The sequence below is a fragment of the Oncorhynchus clarkii genome, chromosome 3, assembly GCF_045791955.1.
Source record: "Oncorhynchus clarkii lewisi isolate Uvic-CL-2024 chromosome 3, UVic_Ocla_1.0, whole genome shotgun sequence".
In the NCBI taxonomy this organism is placed as follows: domain Eukaryota; kingdom Metazoa; phylum Chordata; class Actinopteri; order Salmoniformes; family Salmonidae; genus Oncorhynchus; species Oncorhynchus clarkii.
The window spans coordinates 53,105,194-53,125,379 of record NC_092149.1 but is presented as its reverse complement, the minus strand read 5'-3'; the positions used below and the strand labels follow the sequence as shown (position 1 = coordinate 53,125,379).

The 20,186-nt window shown below is 44.7% G+C and overlaps 1 protein-coding gene across 1 annotated transcript in view; it reads left to right on the top strand.

The window, feature by feature from the left end:
• The window catches only part of LOC139406014 (voltage-gated inwardly rectifying potassium channel KCNH7-like), a 92,472-nt gene that overhangs the window by 25,978 nt on the left and 46,308 nt on the right, over nucleotides 1-20,186 (top strand). Inside the window, exons 3-6 of the mRNA XM_071148476.1 lie at nucleotides 3,215-3,370; nucleotides 17,746-18,186; nucleotides 18,398-18,418; nucleotides 18,853-19,067. Coding sequence (XP_071004577.1) covers nucleotides 3,215-3,370; nucleotides 17,746-18,186; nucleotides 18,398-18,418; nucleotides 18,853-19,067 — 833 coding nt within the window. The remainder of the gene's footprint in view (nucleotides 1-3,214; nucleotides 3,371-17,745; nucleotides 18,187-18,397; nucleotides 18,419-18,852; nucleotides 19,068-20,186) is intronic.

The following is a 20,186-nucleotide window of genomic DNA, read 5'->3' as shown; positions in this document are numbered from 1 at the left end:
CCTAGGGTACCGCATTTCTACTTCAGGGGTGGAGATGGAGAGTGACCGCATTTCAGCCGTGCGTAATTGGCCGACTCCCACCACGGTAAAGGAAGTGCAGCGGTTTCTAGGGTTTGCCAACTACTGCCGGAGGTTTATCCGGGGTTTTGGTCAGATAGCAGCTCCCATTACCTCACTGCTGAAGGGAGAACCGGTGCGGCTGCAGTGGTCGGCTGAGGCAGACAGGGCTTTTGGTCACCTGAAGGCTCTGTTTACCTCGGCTCCCGTGCTGGCTCATCCTGATCCCTCTTTGGTGTTCATAGTGGAGGTGGACGAGTCCGAGGCTGGCATAGGAGCCGTGCTCTCTCAGCGCTCAGGCACACCACCAAAGCTCTGCCCATGTGCTTTCGTTTTGAAGAAGCTCAGCCCGGCGGAGAAAAATTATGATGTGGGGGACCGAGAGCTGTTGGCTGTTGTCAAGGCTCTGAAGGCGTGGAGACATTGGCTTGAGGGGGCTAAACACCCTTTTCTCATCTGGACTGACCACCGCAATCTGGAGTATATCCGGGCGGCGAGGAGACTGAACCCTCGCCAGGCAAGGTGTGCCATGTTTTTTTTACATGTTTTCACTCTGTCCTACAGACCAAGTTCCCAGAACGCTAAGGCAGACGCACTATCCCGGATTTATGACACAGAGGAGCGGTCCATGGATCACACTCCCATACTTCCAGCCTCTTGCCTGGTGGTGTGGGAGCTGGACGCGGACATTGGGTGTGCGTTACGCACAGAGCCCACACCCCCCCAATGTCCAGCTGGGCCCCTGTCCGTCTGCTGTCCGCAACCGGTTGATCTATTGGGCCCACATGTCACCCTCCTCTGGTCACCCTGGCATCGGTTGGACGGTGCGTTGCCTTAGTGGGAAGTACTGGTGGTCCACCTTGGCCAAGGACGTGAGGGTTTATGTTTCCTCCTGCTCGGTGTGCGCCCAGTGCAAGGCTCCCAGGCACCTGCCCAGAGGGAAGTTCCACAACGGCCATGGTCGCACCTCTCGTTGGTCTTCCTGACGGATCTTTCTCCCTCACAGGGCAACACCACGATCCTGGTTGCTGTGGATCGGTGTTCTAAGTCCTGCCGTCTCCTCCCTTTGCCCGGTCTTCCTACGGCCCTACAGACTGCGGAGGCGCTGTTTACACACGTCTTCTGGCACTACGGGGTGCCTGAGAACATAGTTTCTGATCGGGGTCCCCAGTTCACATCCAGGGTCTGGAGAGCGTTCATGGAACATCTGGGGGTCTCGGTCAGCCTCACCTCAGGCTTTCACCCAGGAAGTAACGGGCAGGTGGAGAGAGTAAACCAGGATGTGGGTAGGTTTCTGCGGTCATATTGCCAGGACCGGCCGGGGGAGTGGGAGGCGTTCATCCCCTGGGCAGAGATGGCCCAAAACTCACTCCGCCACTCCTCCACTAACCTCTCTCCTTTCCAGTGCGTACTGGGGTATCAGCCGGTTCTGGCACCTTGGCAGCAGAGCCAGATCGAAGCTCCTGCAGTGGACGGATGGTTTAAGTGCTGGGAGGAGGCTTGGGACGCCTAAAACGGGCCGTGAGGCGGAAAAAGGTGAGCGCCAACCGTCACCGCAGCGAGGCTCTGGCTCTCAACCCGAAACCTGCCCCTCCGTCTGCCCTGCCGGAAGCTGGGCCCGCGGTTTGTGGGGCCATTCAAAGTCCTGAGGAGACTGAACGAGGTATGCTACAGGTTACAGCTCCTCCCAGATTACCGTATTAACCCCTCATTCCATGTGCCTCTCCTCAGGCCGGTGGTGGCTGGTCCACTCCAGGAGTCTGAGGTGCGGGAGGTTCCTCCGCCCCCTCTGGACATCGAGGGGGCCCCGGCATATGCTGTTCGAGCCATCCTGGACTCGAGGCGTCGGGCGAGGGGCCTTCAGTACCTTGTGGAGTGAGAGGGGTACGGTCCGGATGAGAGATGCTGGGTGCCGGTGGAGGATATTTTGGACACTTCGTTGCTGCGGGAGTTCCATCGTCTCCATCCGGATCGCCCTGCACCTGGTCCTCCGGGTCGTTCCCGAGGTTGATGTCGGCGCACTGCTGGAGCCGCGTGTAAATGGGGGGGGTTCTGTCACGACTTCCACCGAAGTCGGTCCCTCTCCTTGTTCGGCGGCGTTTGGCGGTCGACGTCACCGGCTTTCTAGCTACTTTTCATTTTCCATTTGCTTTGTCTTAATCTTACACACCTGGTTTCACTCACCCAATTACCTGTTTATTATTTAACCCTCTGTTCCTTATGTTTGTTTGTGAGTGATAGTTCTTTGTAAATCGGTCCGTTATTTGTGGGCTCGTATATTTGCCTTGTATTTCTGCTGTCCTGCTCCTGATTCTCTACACCAGCCACACACAGGACCCGATTACATTCTTCCTTCACTTAAGGAGGCAGCTCAGCAGCACTAGGTCTGGTATGACTCTGTTCTAAGCGTAGTCCTTTCAGTCTTATGTTTGCATCCCAAATTACACCCTATTCCCTAGTGCACTGATTTTGATCAGAACCCTATGAGCCCTGGCCAAAAGCAGTGCACTGTAAAGGGAATAAGGTTCCATTTGGGCACATTCTATGTGTACACTGTGAAGCTCTGGCCTGACTTGTGTGCTGTAGCCTGCTGCTCCCACGTGCCTCAGATGTCTGCATTCTAGGCCAATGTTTTGCAAATGCAGGATAGTCTGAGGGCAACATGTTTCACCACTGTGCCTTTAATCGCATAAAGCACGCTACTTATCTAGTGCCGTCTTGGCCAATCAGTGACCCTGTCGAATCCGCGAACTGCCTTACTATCATATAGCTAGGGAATTCATGATGAACACTTAGCCCTAGGAGGTGATAGCAACATTTTATTACATGATCAATTGCACTAACAGCATAGTTGGAATAATATGGTTGGAATAATAATAATAATAATAATATAATAATAATACATTATTATTATTCCAATGACCATGGTTGGAATAATAATAATAATGTCGAAGTAATTGTTTCTCTCCTTGGGGGCTTTAGAAAGTATCCAACCCTCAGCGCTATATTATTATTAAAAAGGTGCCTGCTCAGGTTCAGTAGCAGGCGTATGCAAGAACACGGATTACAAGTTATACTGTAGTGGAGCTCAAATATGGAAGGAGAGCATAAGGTACGTCACCTTTTAGACATGGCAGGTTTACTATTTCTCTTCCAGGGTCAGACTTCCAGTGCTACACTCACATAATCCCGGTGAAGAACGAGGAAGGCGTAGTGATGCTGTTCATCCTAAACTTTGATTACGTCCTTGAGGAAGGAAGCAGCGACTCGACAGAGAAACTGAACCACACATCCCCGGAAAAAAATGATTCCGGTGAGTATTTTACCCTATGCACTGCACTGCTCGGTATACTGGTAATGTGGGTATGAAATATTACAGTTGTTTTGACTCTTCCCAATACAGAATGGATGTGCATCAAATGGCTCTCTATTCCCTACATAGTGCACTACTCAAAGGTAGTGCACTACATAGGGAACGGGGTGCCATTTAGGACGCAACCCTATGTAATGATGTAGGACTGCAGCTAGATCAAGGAGCCCATCCCATAGGAAGCCCTAATTGACTTCCTACCAGTTCCCAAAGACACACTCCTCTTCAATAGAAGGGCAATTATACAAGTGGATTCCACTAATTGCGATTATTCATGCTCATCCTCGTCTATCTGCAAGAGGCTAATTAAGCAAGTTGGAACAAAGCTTAAAGTGGAACAAAGCTTTAAGTAACTGTCCAGTGTTTCATTAATTATATTACCTATAATTAATAATAATATGAGTGAAGTAGTTTTCCTTCCAGAAAAAAATAATTGAAATATGTTAAAAAGCTGCCTTTCTGTGTTGGAATGGTGTGGGCTTACCCCCAACAACAGAACAGTGTGGGCCATGTATGTGTATGCCAGTCACAAAGATATGAATGCGAGTAGACCGCTGATTGGCCAGCTCAGCCAATGAGCTAACATGACATCATGTTCTATGAGGAAATAGCAAGCATTTTTTAAACCAAAGCATGTAAATGCTTTGGCCACCAATACCAAGCAATCCCAGTCGAATGAAAACAAAGGGAATAGAGCTTGGTGTCATTTTCAAACAGATTAAAGAGATGTTTTGGAATTTTGGAGAATTTGAAAGTGACTATTTTCTGCAAGCTGTGAAGTACCATTTTCCCTATTTAGGGAATATACAACATATATGAACTTTTGAAAGTGATATTTTCACTGGACAGTTCTTTTAACATCTGAAAGACAGATCGCTAGATTGTGTTTCTTTTCACAAGGAAACTGAGTAGAAAGCTCAAACGAATAGATAATGGGCTTTATCTATTGACCAGCTGCTTCCATAGGATAAATTAGCACATATGCACTTTTTAGCGGCAGGAGAGCTTTTGCTTGGCCATTTTATTTCACCATTTATTTGGCCTCCACGAATGTGGAATATTGCCATCTCTGCTCTTATTTTTAGAGATAACAGAGCAGTGGTGTTTGAACTGGGAGCTGTGTCTCTTTACCATCTCCTCCACTGATGTGTGTCAGAGGGTGTAAATGTCAACAAGACATCTCTGCTTGCTCCTGATTGAAGGTGCCGAGCATCTCCTCTCACTGAGCAAGGCAGAGCCCTCCGCTTGGTTCAGCATGAATCCTGAACACTGCACCCAAGGCGGTGGGGGTTGTGTTTCCTCTGTGTGTGTCGTGTGTCAGGTTGCAAAAATTCTGTGAACTTTCAATAAATACGCTGGTTTTCTGGAAAAAGAAAGGGAATTTATTGAAAGGTCCTGGAATTTTGCAACCCCAGTGTGTGTGTGTGTGTGTGTGTGTGTGTGTGTGTGTGTGTGTGTGTGTGTGTGTGTGTGTGTGTGTGTGTGTGTGGGTGTGTGGGTGTGTGTGTGTGTGTGTGGGTGGGTGGGTGGGTGGGTGGGTGGGTGGGTGCGTGTGTGGGTGTGCGCATGTGTGTACGTATGTGTGTGTGTGTGTTTTTAACATGACTAATCAGAGCTGATCGCTTCTTCCGTACTAGAGGTCTTCACTGAAGGGAAAAAGTACCACAGAAGGAAGGGACAGATACGCAGGTGGTGTGACAGATCAGCAGACCGACACCACAGGCACACTTGTGCTTTATCCATTTTATGGACATAAATGCATAGGCCTGATGTTATTGGCCTCATACAAATATGCTTTCCTTGCAAATTGATTTTAGGGACCATGGGGAGCTAATTATGATCCCATACATACTGTACGATCTCCAGGTATCATAGCAACTAGCACAATAGTACGTGCAAGTGAGAGCATAATCCCTCCTTCACAAAGTCTGCACACAGAACCCACTTCTCAGGATTTTTTCCAAGATGTCACCAAGACCTGAGCAAATAGAACAGCTGCACATTACCAGGAAAAGAGATACATTGCACCGTATGAAAATGTATCTTTCCGCTATGCTATTTGTGGGAAAATTACAGTGGTATAGATTCACAGAAAATACAATCAATTATTTTAATTCAGGATTCTATTGTCAACTAGATTCACTGGGTGCAACCAAAGAGCTTTCCTCTCATTATGTCTTCCTCTTTGAACCATTTAATTGTAATTTCATACTGAGTTATTGCGACGGATTAATAGCTGCTGTATGAAATGGAAAATGTATGTGTTTTGAGTAAATGACCCGTAGAAGGCTTAATGGTATAAAGCAGAGAGGCAGCCGCATGCCCTCTCTTCTTTCCCAAAGGAAATAAATACTGTAGATTAATGGGGCTGAATCTAAAAGCACATTCAAGATTCAATTCCCATTCTTCTTGCTTCTCAAATATTCTGCTCTTTTGACGTTTTCACAAAACACACAGGAACTGTGTTCTCCAAACAGAACTGGGAACATTGTATTTTGACATAAGCACGAGTAATACACTAAAACAGGCACATAAATCCAATAATTCAGAAGGCTCAGCGAGGATCAAGTGGTCTCTGCCCTACCATTCATAAATCAAAAGCTTCTATCTGCAAGTGACCATTCATACCAAGCAGTCCCAGTTGAATGAAAACTAAACATGTGCCGGAGCACGTGAAGCAGGAAGCCATGACACTCTGCAAGCTTGGTCCACTTGGGCCAGCCCCCTAGCAATACTGTATTTTGAAAAATGAAATGCATGGCTCTGGCTATTGCAAGCTAGCTTATAAAAATAGATGAATCAAAAAAGAAAATAGTTCACAAAGTAGCTACAGTATGTCCCTAATGCACATATTCAACGGATAAAGCTACAGGATTAGCGGTACCAGTACTTTCTATTACTTAAAATGTACATATGAAATCAAAAAAATCACAAGTCTATTAGTAGTTAGCTTCCCATGTTGAAAATCAGCTTATACAATGTGATGCTCATCATTAGACTAGCCGAGGGAGAGGACGTGTGGTCCACAGATGATTCGAGCAGCAAGGGCTGGAGTAGAAGCTCTGCGCTTAGGGTCATCAAATGGGAAAAAAGCGAGAGCAGATGATGACACAGCAGGGTGTGCATTTGCAGTCAGCATGGCAAAATGTCAATGGAAATATCGCAGGCCTCGTTTACTATAAAATGCATAACTTCTCAACCTAACTCCTACCCACTGTAATGCAGGGATATTCGATAGCATGAATAATGTATGGTTAATGAATAATGTATGAAAAATGCACGTACAACGTATAGAACCTTTGAAAGGGTCTCTATGAATCACATAAGTGTCTTATATGAAGTACACCACATTCATACACAAGCATTATACAGAAATATATGTCTGACAGTGTATATTGTCACATATGTGAGAAACACAGGAATTGCATAAGAATCACGTGTTGTGTGCTTCCGTATATAGGAATTAGGCCATAATCATAGAAGATTGGTCTTTACAAATGTGTGTAAATCATTTTCATTTGGGACATTACAAGGTGAGAGTTTACTGCAGCCGTAGCTTTATAAAAGTCTCTGTGTCTTATGAAAGCCCATGTTGACATACAGTACTGTGCATTCGGAAAGTTTTGAAACGACTTGACTTCACACCACGGCTGAAGTGGTGTAAAGCTTCGCCTCAGCCTGAGGTTTTCAGGATCTCTCTGTACTTTGCTCAGTTCATCTTTCCCTCGATCCTGACTAGTCTCCCAGTCCCTGCGGCTGAAAAACATCTCCACAGCATGATGCTGCCACCACCATGCTTCACCGTAACGATGGTGCCAGATTTCCTCCAGACCTGATGCTTGGCATGCAGGCCAAAGAGTTCAATCTCGGTTTCATCACACCAGAGAATATTGTTTCTCATGGTCTGAGAGTCTTTTATGTGCCTTTTGGCAAACTCCAAGTGAGCTTTCATGTGCCTTTTACGGAGGAGTGGCTACTGTCTGGCCACTCTACCATAAAGGCCTGATTGGTGGAGTGCTGCAGAAATGGTTGTCCTTCTGGAAGGTACTCCCATCTCCACAGAGGAACTTTGGAGCTCTGTCAGAATGACCATCGGGTTCTTGGTCACCTCCCTAACCAAGGCCCTTCTCCCTCAATTGCTCAGTTTGGCCAGGAGGCCAGCTCTAGGAAAAGTCTGGTGGTTCCAAACTTCTTCCATTTAAGAATGATTGAGGCCACTGTGTTATTTGGGACCTACAATGCTGCAATGTTTTGGTACCCTTCCCCAGATCTGTGCCTCGACACAATCCTGTCTCTGCACGCTACAGACAATTTCTTCGACCTCATGGTTTGGTTTTTGCTCTGACATGCACTGTCAACTGTGGGACCTTATATAGACAGGTGTGTGCCTTTCCAAATCATGTCCAATCAATTGAATTTACCACAGGTGGACTCCAATCAAGTTGTAGAAACATCTCAAGGATGATCAATGGAAATAGGATGCGCCTGAGCTCAATTTCGAGTCTCACAGCAAAGGGTCTGAATACTTATGTAAATAAGGTATTTCCGTTTTTTTTATTTTCTATAAATGTGCAAAAAATTCTAAAAACCTGCTTTGTCATTATGGGGTATTGTGTGTAGATGTATTTATTTTTATTTATTCCATTTTAGAATAAGGCTGTAACGAAACAAAATGTATAAAAAGTCAAGAGGTCTGAATACTTTCCGAAAGCACTGTGTATGTGACTGCATTAGTTGTACATAAAGTCCACTGATTTTTTTATGAAAAAATGTACTTTGTCTCTTTGAATAGTATTTACATTTATACATATTTACATAATGTCCTTCTAGCTCGATGATTGTCACTCCATTATGGAAAGGGGATTGCCAGGCCCCAGGAAGCCCACAGGAAGGTCAAGGTGTGGTGGATGCGGGACTGGGGGTTCATGACTGCTGTTGTCCACCTCCTGTGGAAAGAGAGCATAAGCAAAATGTCTTTAGCATACACCAAAGTGTTACATTTATTTAATGTTTTATTTTACCTTTATTTAACTAGGCAAATCAGTTAAGTACAAATTCTTATTCACAATGAAGGCCTACCAAAAGGCAAAAGGCCTCCTGCAATATAACTACAGGACAAGACATACATCACAACAAGAGGGACAACACTACATAAAGAGAGACCAAAGACAACAACATAACAAGGTAGCAACACATGACAACACATCATGGTAGCAACACAACATAACAACAACATGGTTGCAACACAACATGGTAGCAGCACAAAACATGGTACAAACATTATTGGTCACAGACAACAGCACAAAGGGCAAGAAGATAGAGACAACAATACATCACACAAAGCAGCCACAGCTGTCAGTAAGTGTCAATGATTGAGTCTTTGAATGAAGAGATTGAGATAAAACTGTCCAGTTTGAGTGCTCGTTCCAGTCGCTAGCTGCAGCGAACTGAAAAGAGGAGCGACCCAGGGATGTGTGTGCTTTGTGGACCTTTAACAGAATGTGACTGGCAGAACGGGTGTTGTATGTGGAGAATGAGGGCTGCAGTAGATATCTCAGATAAGGGGGAGTGAGGCCTATGAGGGTTTTATAAATAAGCATCAACCAGTGGGTCTTGCGACGGGTATACCGAGAGCACCCTTACCTGCCGATCTATAAATGATGTCTCCGTAATAAAGATGGTCATCTGAATCAGGGTTAGTGTGGCAGCTGGGGTGAAAGAGGAGCGATTACGATAGAGGACTGTCAACAACAAACAAAAAAATATATATAATTTTTTTTAACCTTTATTTAACCAGGTAGGCCAATTGACAACAAGTTCTCATTTACAACTGCGACCTGGCCAAGATAAAGCAAAGCAGTGCGACACAAACAACACAGAGTTACACATGGGATAAACAAACGTACAGTCAAAAACACAATAGAAAAATCTATATACAGTGTCTGCAAATGTAGTAAGATCAGGGAGGTAAGGCAATAAATAGGCCTTAGTGGCAAAATAATTACAATTTAGCAATTAAATACTGGAGAGATAGATGTGCAGAAGATGAATGTGCAAGTAGAGATACTGGGGTGCAAAGAAGCAAAAAAATAAATAACAATATGGGGATGAGGTAGTTGGGTGGACTATTTACAGATGGGCTGTGTACAGGTGCAATGATCGGTAAGCTGCTCTGACAGCTGATGCTTAAAGTTAGTGAGGGAGATATAAGACTCCAGCTTCAGTGATTTTTGCAATTCGTTCCAGTCATTGGTAGCAGAGAACTGGAAGGAAAGGCAGCCAAAGGAGGAGTTGGCTTTGGGGATGACCAGTGAAATATACCTGCTGGAGCGTGTGCTACGGGTGGGTGCTGCTATGATGACCAGTGAGCTGAGATAAGGCGGAGCTTTACCTAGCAAAGACTTATAGATGACCTGGAGCCAGATAAATGCAGAGCCTTTCAAAACTTTATGAAAAATAAGAGTGGGAATTTGCACATAAAGCTGTGCACCTGGTTTACCATCATGTAAACAACTAGATATTCAGGATCAATATTCTGATTCTATTCTCAAAACTAGTACTTTGCTCATGTGAACCCTACAGAAGATTTGGCTATGATTGTGTTAGTGGATTTGTCATTTCTGTGATATGATCAATCAATTTAAAAACCACTAGCAATCTCAGCATCATCTTCAATTTCTCCTCAGAGTTGTCATCAGCCCATGCAATGCTGAAGACATAGATGAATCAAGTAAACTCTATGCTGCTGCCGCTTATATAGAATCACTGATGAGCCATCACATAACCTCAATTAGAGACAGCTGTTGTTTAAAACTGATTGAGCATCAGCTGACAAAAGGCTACACTGTATTGTAATGTGTACAACTGCAAATTGTCGGTGTGGAAACCCAGGCAGGTAGATGGCCATCTGGGGAGATGGCTCCAGCCATTTACGAACAACATGTTTGGCCCAACAGGTACACTCAATGATGGGTAAGACCTATTGTTTGTAAACTGCTGGAACCATCAACCTTGTCACCTACCTACTTGTTAATCCACAGGGCAGAACCCAGAGAGACATCTTCCTTACAGACCATAAGAGTGATGATGCCAATCTATTACATGACATACATTACATGCCCAAAAGTATGTGGTCACCCCTTCAAATTAGTGTATTCGGCTATTTCAGCCACACCCATTGCTGACAGGTGTATAAAATCAAACACATAGCCATGTAATCTCCATAGACAAACATTGGCAGTAGAATGGCCCATACTGAAGAGCTCAGTGAATTTTAACATGGCATCATCATAGGATGCCACCTTTCTAACAAGTCAGTTCATCAACTTTCTATCCTGCTGGAGCTGCCCAGGTCAACTGTAAGTGCTGTTATTGTGAAATGGAAACATCTAGGAGCAACAACGGCCACGGAGTGGTAGGCCACACAAGTTCACAGAATAGGTCCGCACACAAGCCTAAGATCACCATGCACAATGCCAAGCGTCGACTGGAGTAGTCTAAAGCTCGCCACCGTTGGACTCTGGAGCAGTGGAAACGCGTTCTCTGGAGTGATGAATCACACATCTGGCAGTCCGACGGACAAATCTGGGTATGGTGGATGCCAGGAGAACGCTACCTGCCCCAATGCATAGTGCCAACTGTACAGTTTGGTGGAGGAGAAAAAGTGGTCTGGGTCTGTTTTTCATATTTCGGGCTAGGCTGTCACCTTCGTTGTAGAAATGAGCGGACCAAGGCACAGCGTGAGTAGAGTTCCACATATTTATTGAGGTGAAACTTCAAAACAAAGAATAAACTAACGTGCAGTTCGTAGCGCACATAAGCACTAAACAAAAACAATATCCCACAACGCAGGTGCGAAAAGGGACACACTAAGTATGATCCCCAATTAGAAGTCACGATATTCAGCTGCCTCCAATTGGGAACCATACTCACACACCAACATAGAACTAAAATAGAGAAAATTAGAAAAAAACCTAGTCACGCTCTGACCTATTACACCATAGAGGTCCCCGAGTGCTCTCTATGGTCAGGGCGTGACTCCGACCGCAAAACCTGAACCTAGATGGGGGGGGGTTAGGGTGGATCCGGCCATGAAGCCGGGCTGAACGCCATGCCTGGACTGAGCACCGGCGCAGAGGAAGGCTCCGGCCATGGAGCGGGACTGGACTCCGTGCCTGGACTGGGCACCGGCGCAGAGGAAGGCTCCAGCCATGGCACTGGCGCAGGAAGCTCCGGGCCGTGGACCGTCACTGGATGTTCCGGGCTGTAGACCATCGCTGGAGACTCAGGGCTGGGTAGGCGCACTGGAGGCCTGGTGCGTGGAGCCGGCACAGGTTTCACCGGACTGATGACACGCTGTGGGGAGCCGGCACATGACGTACCGGGCTGGGAAGGCGCACTGGAGGCCTAGTGCGTGGAGCCGGCACAGGTTTCACCGGACTGATGACAGGCTCTTCTGGGCGAGTGTGGGGAGCCGGCACAGGATGAGAAGGCTCTCTTCAGGGCAAATGCGCTGTAGAATACACCTAACCAACATCTCTCTCCAATATCACTCCTCACACTGCTCCATCAACTCCCTGATGGTCTCTGGCTGTCTCCTCGGCTCGACCGACCGCCCCTTGTGGCCCCCCAAAAAAGATGTTGGGGTTTCTGTGGCCGTGGACCCCGGCGTCGTCGCTTTTCCTCCAGGGCACGCTGCTTGGTAGAAATGAGCAGACCAAGGCGCAGCGTGAGTAGAGAACCCCGAGGGCTCTCTATGGTCAGGGCGTGACATAGGCCCCTTAGTTCCAATGAAGATGATTCTGTACTTCCAACTGTGTGGCAACAGTTTGGGGAAGGCCCCTTCCTGTATCAGCATGACAATGCCCTCGTGCACAAAGCGCGGTCCATACAGAAATGGTTTGTCGAGATCAGTGTGGAAGCAACAATGAGTCCATTTGATCTCATCATCATGATCTGTATGATCCATGATATTAAAGAGATTCTCTGGTATATTTCTATACTTTTTAGCCAGAAGTTCTGAAAGTTGCACTCACAAGCCAAAAGTGATCCCTGTAAATTGCGTACTATATCACAGGTCATTTTTCCCTCTCTCGCTCTGCTGTGGGCACATCATGCTAGGTGTCACTCATATAGCGAGGGGCTGAAGCTCATTGGCTGAAATCGAATTGCTCGGTGGATGGCCCACGTGGGGGAAAATATAGTGACAGCTTCCAGCAAAGAAGTTGCTTCAAAACTAGTTATTTTGTGGCTAATTGAGGTAAGACAGTAATTCTGCTCATAGATACTTAGTAGTCACCAAAGTTCCAGAGCATGTCTTTAACCAGTACTATACATCTTACAGGGGCATAGCTGGGCTAGGCTACTACCAAAAAAGCTATATGAAGGGGTATGGTTGCAAAATTACAGTAATTTTCCCCAAATTCCCATGTTTTCTTTAATTCTAGTTGAAGGATTCCTGATTTCCTGCTTATTGTAAGCTAAGTGTTTTGATAACTTTCAAATGTAGTGCCAGGTCCATGTAGAATGAACAACTCTTTACATGATACCATACTGTAGAAGCAGTGTTCTGCTAATATAACAACATGTACATTTCATTGTTATTCCCAGCCGATACAGATACTGTGCCTATCAACATTTTATCTGCTGGTAATGGGGCTACCTTGTCAAACATGTCAGAGTGGTCATATACCTTCCTGTGTGATGTCCCTTATACAACAGGAGTTCCCTGATCCTGGTGCAGAATACACAGGGTTTCTCCCTCCCCATGTTGACTGATACCATTCAATTCAATTATTTTAAAAAGACAATACAGGTAAAAGTTGTGTCTAGTAAAATGATTATGCCGAGTGCCAGGTCTCTCGCCATTCAGACAGTATCAAGCCTATGTCTATCAGTCTGGACTTCATTACACCCCCTTGCAAGTCCCCATGTGCTGGCTCCATACATGTTTATATGAACACATACACACATAATCACTGTTCTATTACAGTACCAATGGCAGTTAAGATAGTACATGTGTGTCAGATATTACATATGACGTGACGTTTGAACAAGTCAGACTAAACCTACCCAATTCTGTTCTACCCATCTACAACCATTGGTGAGCAGGGAAGAGGTGAGGCTGGAGGTGAGGCTTGTAAATGGTTTGACATTATACGCATCTAATAATAATATCAGTTTACATCAATTTTGTTTCACAATTGGGTTATCAAATGCATCAAAGTAATGAAGAGGGTTACTTTCTGTATTTGTCCAAATGATGAGCCTGTGAAATCTGTTGCAGAGGGAGACTGGCAACAACGGAGGAGGTGTCACAAGGGTACTTGTGTCGCATAACACTTTTATTCTGAGATCTTGCCTGACAAGCTGTGAAAATCGCAAGTGAACGGTGAATTAAATGATTTTAAGGTCACTAAACCATTGCAATGACATTGCTGGACATGTTATGATACCCACTTTTGCTCCTTCTGGTAGGTCCCGGCATCCGTTTATGGGAACCAGGGGATCAGTCTGGCACCCAGCTGTGCACTTTGTCTAACAGAACAACAGGGTCAACGATTGTCATCATCCTTCAATCATTAACATGGCTTGAGAAAGAACGTAATATCCTTTGGAAGCTAATTCTATTCTTTACAGATGTAAACTAACTGGATCCAGATTGGATTAGCTTCAGGCAGTTGCTATGGCCCTGGGTTGGTTTGATGTTTGTTGCTGCTAGTTAGTACACTGTTGCAGACAGATATGAGTTAGCTATTACCACAGTAGCTGCATCCAATATTTATTTGTGACCTAGACATGGTTTGCACCTTGGTTGACACTAACTTAGAGTGGCATGGAAATACGATGGCATTGCCAAAGTAGGCAAGTAATTAGTAGGAAACAAATTTGCCATATTATGACGTCGTCAAAATTACTTTAGAGAGATGGTAATGTTGCCATTACTGTTACGTTACAGGCAAAGTTGGTCAAAAATAACCGGCAATGCTAATGTTAGCTAGAATATTAGTGGTCCCCTCAATCTTAGTTAGCTAGCTAAAGTTATTCTGCATCTAAAGTCAATCTGGTGACATCACAATCATGACAAATGGTTTTCTTACTAATTATTTGACTTCTTTTGAAATGTTATCGTCTTTCCAAGCCAAATCCAAGTTTTATTGAGGTAGGGTAATGTTAGCCAGCTAGCTAGTTGGTAGCTAGCTAGCTAATGTCAACTATGCTAGCAATGATAGTGATAATGATTCTCAAAATATACAGTGAATTCGGAAAGTATTCAGACCCCTTTACTTTTTACACATTTTATTACGTTACAGCCTTATTCTAAAATGTATTAAATCGTTTTTTGGAAGTTGAACCTTCACCCCAGTCTGAGGTCCTGAGGGTTCTGGAGCAGGTTTTCATCGAGGATCTCTCTGTACTTTGCTCCATTCATCTTTCCCTCAAACCTGACTAGTCTCACAGTTGCTGCCGCTGAATAACATCCCCACAGCATGATGCTGCCACCACTATGCTTCACCGTAGGGATGGAGCCAGGTTTCTCTCCAGACATGACGTTTGGTATTCAGGCCAAAGAGATCAATCTTGGTTTCATCAGACCAGAGCATCTTGTTTCTCATGATCTCAGAGTCTTTGGGTGCCTTTTGGCAAACTCCTCTTGTGTCATTTACTGAGGAGTGGATTCCGTCTGGCCACTACCATAAAGGTCCCATTGGTGGAGTACTGCCTTCTGTAAGGTTCTCCCATCTCCACAGAGGAACTCAGGAGCTATATTAGAGTGACCATCTGGTTCTTGGTCACCTCCCTAACCAAGTCCCTTCTCCCTCAATTGCTCAGTTTGGCCAGGAGGCCAGCTCTAGGAAGAGTCTGGTGCTTCCAAACTTCTTCCATTTAAGAATGATGGAGGCCACTGTGTTGTTGGGGACCTTCAATGCTGTACCCTTCCCCAGATCTGTGCCTCAACACAATCCTGTCTCAGAGCTCTACAGACAATTCCTTCGACTTCATCACTTGGTTTTCGCTCTGACATACAGTGTCTACTGTGGGACCTTATATTGACAGGTGTGTGCCTTTCCAAATCATGTCCAATCAATTGAATTTACCACAGCTGGATTCCAATTAAGTTGTAGGAATGTCTCAAGGATGATCAATGGAAACAGGATGCAGGATGCAGCTGAATTGAGCCGGCTCAATTCCGAGTCTCAAGGCATAGGGGCTGAATACCGATGAACAAAACCTACTCACCAGTTATTGTGGCCACTTTTTCAGGATCCAATCCTTCTTTTTTCTCCGCATCTTCTCCCCTTCTAGCTTTGCCACCTAGAATTGTTCAAATTAGATAAGTTCAATGTGTCATAAATAATTATCCAAAGTTCAAATGACACAGCCAGAAATGTTTATTTGAGTTAGGACTGAAGATATTGACTCTGGCTTAGCTTACAACACTACAAATAATACATACATAGAATTAGAATGGGTTTCCCAAACTCTGACCTGCCCTATTCACCAGTTATTGTGGCCACTTTTTCAGGATCCAATCCTTCTTTTTTCTCTCCCCTTTTAGCTTTGCCACCTAGAATTTTATTTCTAGATGGCAAAGCCAAAGAACACCATCCCAACCGTGAGCACAGGGGTGGCGGCATCATGTTGTGGGAGTGCTTTGCTGCAGGAGGCACTTCACAAAATAGATGGCATCATGAGGCAGGAACATTTTGTGAATATATTGAAGCAACATCTCAAGACATCAGTCAGGAAGATAAAGCTTGGTCACAAATGGGTCTTCCAAATGGACAATGACCCCAAGCATACTTCCAAAGTTGTGGCAAAATGGCTTAAGGACAACAAGTCAATGTATTGGAGTGGCCATCACAAAGCCCTGACCTCAATCCCATAGAACATTTGTGGGCAGAACTGAAAAAGTATGTGAAAGCAAGGAGGCCTACAAACCTGACTCAGTTACACCAGCTCTTGTCAGGAGGAATGGGCCAAAATTCACCCAACCTATTGTGGGAAGCTTGTGGAAGGCTACCTGAAACGTTTGACCCAAGTTAAACAATTTAAAGGCAATGCTACCAAATACTAATTGAGTGTATGTAAACTTCTGACCCACTGGGAATGTGATGAAATAAAGTAAAGCTCAAATAAATCATTCTCTACTATTATTCTGACATTTCACATTCTTAAAATAAAGTGGTGATCCTAACTGACCTAAAACATGGAATTTTTACTAAGATTAAATGTCAGGAATTGTGGAAACTGAGTTTAAATGTATTTGGCTAAGGTGTATGTAAACTTCCGATTTCAACTGTAGGCCCTTTTCAAAGAGATTAGTTGGTTTTTAGGGGCAGTCGAAACAAGCAGAACTTCAGAAGTCTTCCCTCTTCCGCCTACTTCCCTCAGGCATCTATGATAGTAAACGGAGACACCTACAATATAGACACTGAGTCATGTATCACTATGTAAATTGCAGACCTCCTGCCATTAGGGGCTATTTCAGAGGCCTGTCCAGGAGCCCTGTTGAGTATGATGGCTTTATTGTGTGTTAGGGTTGTTGTAACATCAGCGCATGTGGCCCGGAGAATGGAAACAGATGGCAGTAACATTATGTAAGGAGGGTGCTGAACGATGGCTGCCTCATATTCATGAGTGAGCCTGGGGCTCACTTTCAACCCTTCTTCCATTGCTAATGATCCCAAACTACAGTTCCCTCCCAAGGTATTGTGCCTGTGTGTCCTCTCTGAAGATGTTACTGGACAGTGGGCACACATGAGATGGGATACTGGACAGGACACACCAACTCTCTCAGTTAAATTAAGTGTTTCGACTTACAGTATACCCTTGAACACGGTATGATGGATAATGATACCCTGTGGTGTACAAAGTTGATCAAAGTTGAATTAATGAATCATCAAAGAAGACAGAACACTACATATATGATAGGCATAACTGCAGTATGCACACTATGCACTGTGGGGTAATGAGCCAACCAAGGTGATTCAGTCACGTACCACTGAATGCCATTGGATTAAAAGGTTGATTCTCCTGCTTTCCTTCCCCTGTTTGATCATGAACACATATAAGGTAATCTAATTATAGATTTCCACACAGTCAGAGAAATGAAAGTGCACCTTCCAACTCAAAGAACGGTAATGAGATTTGCATTAATTGAAAATGTGACTGAATTGACTGAAGAGTTGTTGCCATTGCTTGTGATTTAGATCCTTGACATTTTGTTTTGAAGTCTAAAATCATACTTTTGTGTCACTTCTTCAGTTGATTGTTTACTGCAGGAATAAACACGTCCAACATCTTCTGTTGTTTAGGAAAGGGACGATTCTTCCGATTCCGCCAGGCTGCCTTGAGTCTGGTCTCCAACAAACAGTCTCTTCCACAAGAGGACCCAGATGCCGTCATGGTGGACTCACCCTCCTCCTCGGTGGCTCTGACCAATTTCCAGTCGCCTCCGACCAAGGAAAACTGCAGCCCCACCAATGCCAAAGACACACGGGCCCTCATCAGCTCCAGCCACCACTCCTCCCAGGCCAGTTTGCATGGACCCGGACCCCTGAGCCACTCCTCTCCCAAGCAGTACCCCTGGGAAAGGCTGTACCAGACGGAGGCGCACCAGTCCACCACCTGCCTGGCACACACCATCTCCAGAGGCAGCATCAGCGGGAGCAGCATGAGGCGAGCGTCCTCCGTCCACGACATAGAAGGCTTCAGCAACTCCAAGAGCATGTTCAGGGACCGACACGCAAGTGAAGGTAAAGTAGGATAATGAAATGTCTAATGAAAGCCTTGTGGTACCTAGATTTAGAATGGGGACAGAGCTATTGTCATCTATGTGAATAGAGAATGCTCCTTGCTCAATAATTGTGTATGATAGTATGCTATCACAGATTTACGTCAGAATTATCTGCATCCACAGTACTATGTATTTCTCTCTTCCTCTCACCTGTATAATGCTGCTTTTAGACAATGGTCGCTATATCCGAGGTAACGATGTGTTCTCTGACCATGCTTGATGTGCACTGGACTGTTTGAAGCATGTATCCTAATCAAGACAATTGCCCTCAATTTGGATTATTTCGCCCTGAAATTCTACTCTCAATGGAAGTGCTGCACTTGAGAATGTGTTGTGACTTAGACATTTAGGTGTGGTAACGTTTTTGTCATGTCAGTTTATTTTAAATGTCTTTTGATGATTGATCAACACCTCTTGAATGAAAGCCTGCTGCCTCAACTGATTGCTAATATTGCCATCCCCACCCAACACCTGCATGAAAGACAGCCATTTTGCTTTATTGGGGGGGATCAGCTCTGTCAGCTTCCCGTGAATACTACTGCATGCTCTTTACTGGAGCTGTGCTGTACTGTAATACCACCTCTCTCTCCATAGTCAATTCCTTTGGGTTTTCTTCACGTTCCAGGTCCGTTCAATCATTTCAAGTCCAGTTTGCTGGGCTCCACCTCGGAGTCCAACATCAACAAGTACAGCACCATCAACAGGATCCCGCTGATTGCGCTCAACTTCGCAGAGCGGAATAACGAAAATAAGGCACAATCACCTCCATCGTCAGAAAACACTATCATAGCACCCAAGGTCAAGGACAGAACGCACAACGTCACTGAAAAAGTCACACAGGTGAGACAGTTGACGCAATTTGTATGGCAAGCACAGTTGACTGTTGTAACATTTGTTGGTATAATCACATTAAAATATATATTTTTATTTTTTCGTACAACTTTCCTGTTACATCATGCAGAAAATAAGACATGTACCTAATGAATGCCTGACACATATGATTATTTTTTTGGCGCTAATGGCTGCTTGGGCTCCTCAATGAATTGAGGTTTGTGCTCTGTGGAAAAACAAGTCCAGCAGTGTAGTGTGTAGCAGAAACTTGTGCCTAGGACAACTAACCGCTGTACAGTGACTGTCGTCTCATTAATGTCAGTGACAAACCTCAGCACAGTCTGTAGGATAGAAAACCAAGCTTTCCTTTGACAGGTGAAAACCAAGCACTCCTGACAATGACAATCTATAGAAGGGACAAGCCATTCTGACTCATAAATACAGCCATCATCCTACTGAACTCTCCATTTCTGTGTTGCTGTACCTTGAGTTGGCCATTCCACGGGTTTTTCACATCAGTAGCTGTCGGGATGCAATTAAGAATCCATAATTGTCAGAGCACATTAGGATCCAGAGGAGAGGAAAGCCACGTACTCACTGGCTATTAGATTACAACATTGCTTGAATAACCATAATAAGCCATAGAGTCCAACCATGGAGAAAAGCTTACAGAGATGTTAACCAAGTTGTTGAACGTTGGACACTGTCTGTTGTATCTATACCATTGTTATGAATCAAGCACTACAAATGTCTAAAAAAGAGCACAAAGTAGTCTTTTCAAAAGATGTACGGCTAGGATACGTTACCTGATTATCCTCCTTCAATACTATCATATCATATCAAATGAATCAAAGTCAATAGATGAATTTACTACCACTTACTGCCAGAATGTGAGACGGTAAGGCAGTGATCCTGTGGAACACATCTATATTGGAAGTCACATGATTCACATCCCAAGACAGAGGCAATTGTCATGTCTGTCAATTGAGAGTAGAGGACTGTGCAGCATTTACTCTCGGGTTAACTGAGTCAAGTGAGTTAAAAGCAGACTCTGGTTAAAATGTCAGATTAATATTTTGCCATTCCGACAAAGGTTTGACACTCATATCTACAGAGTAAAACTTTATT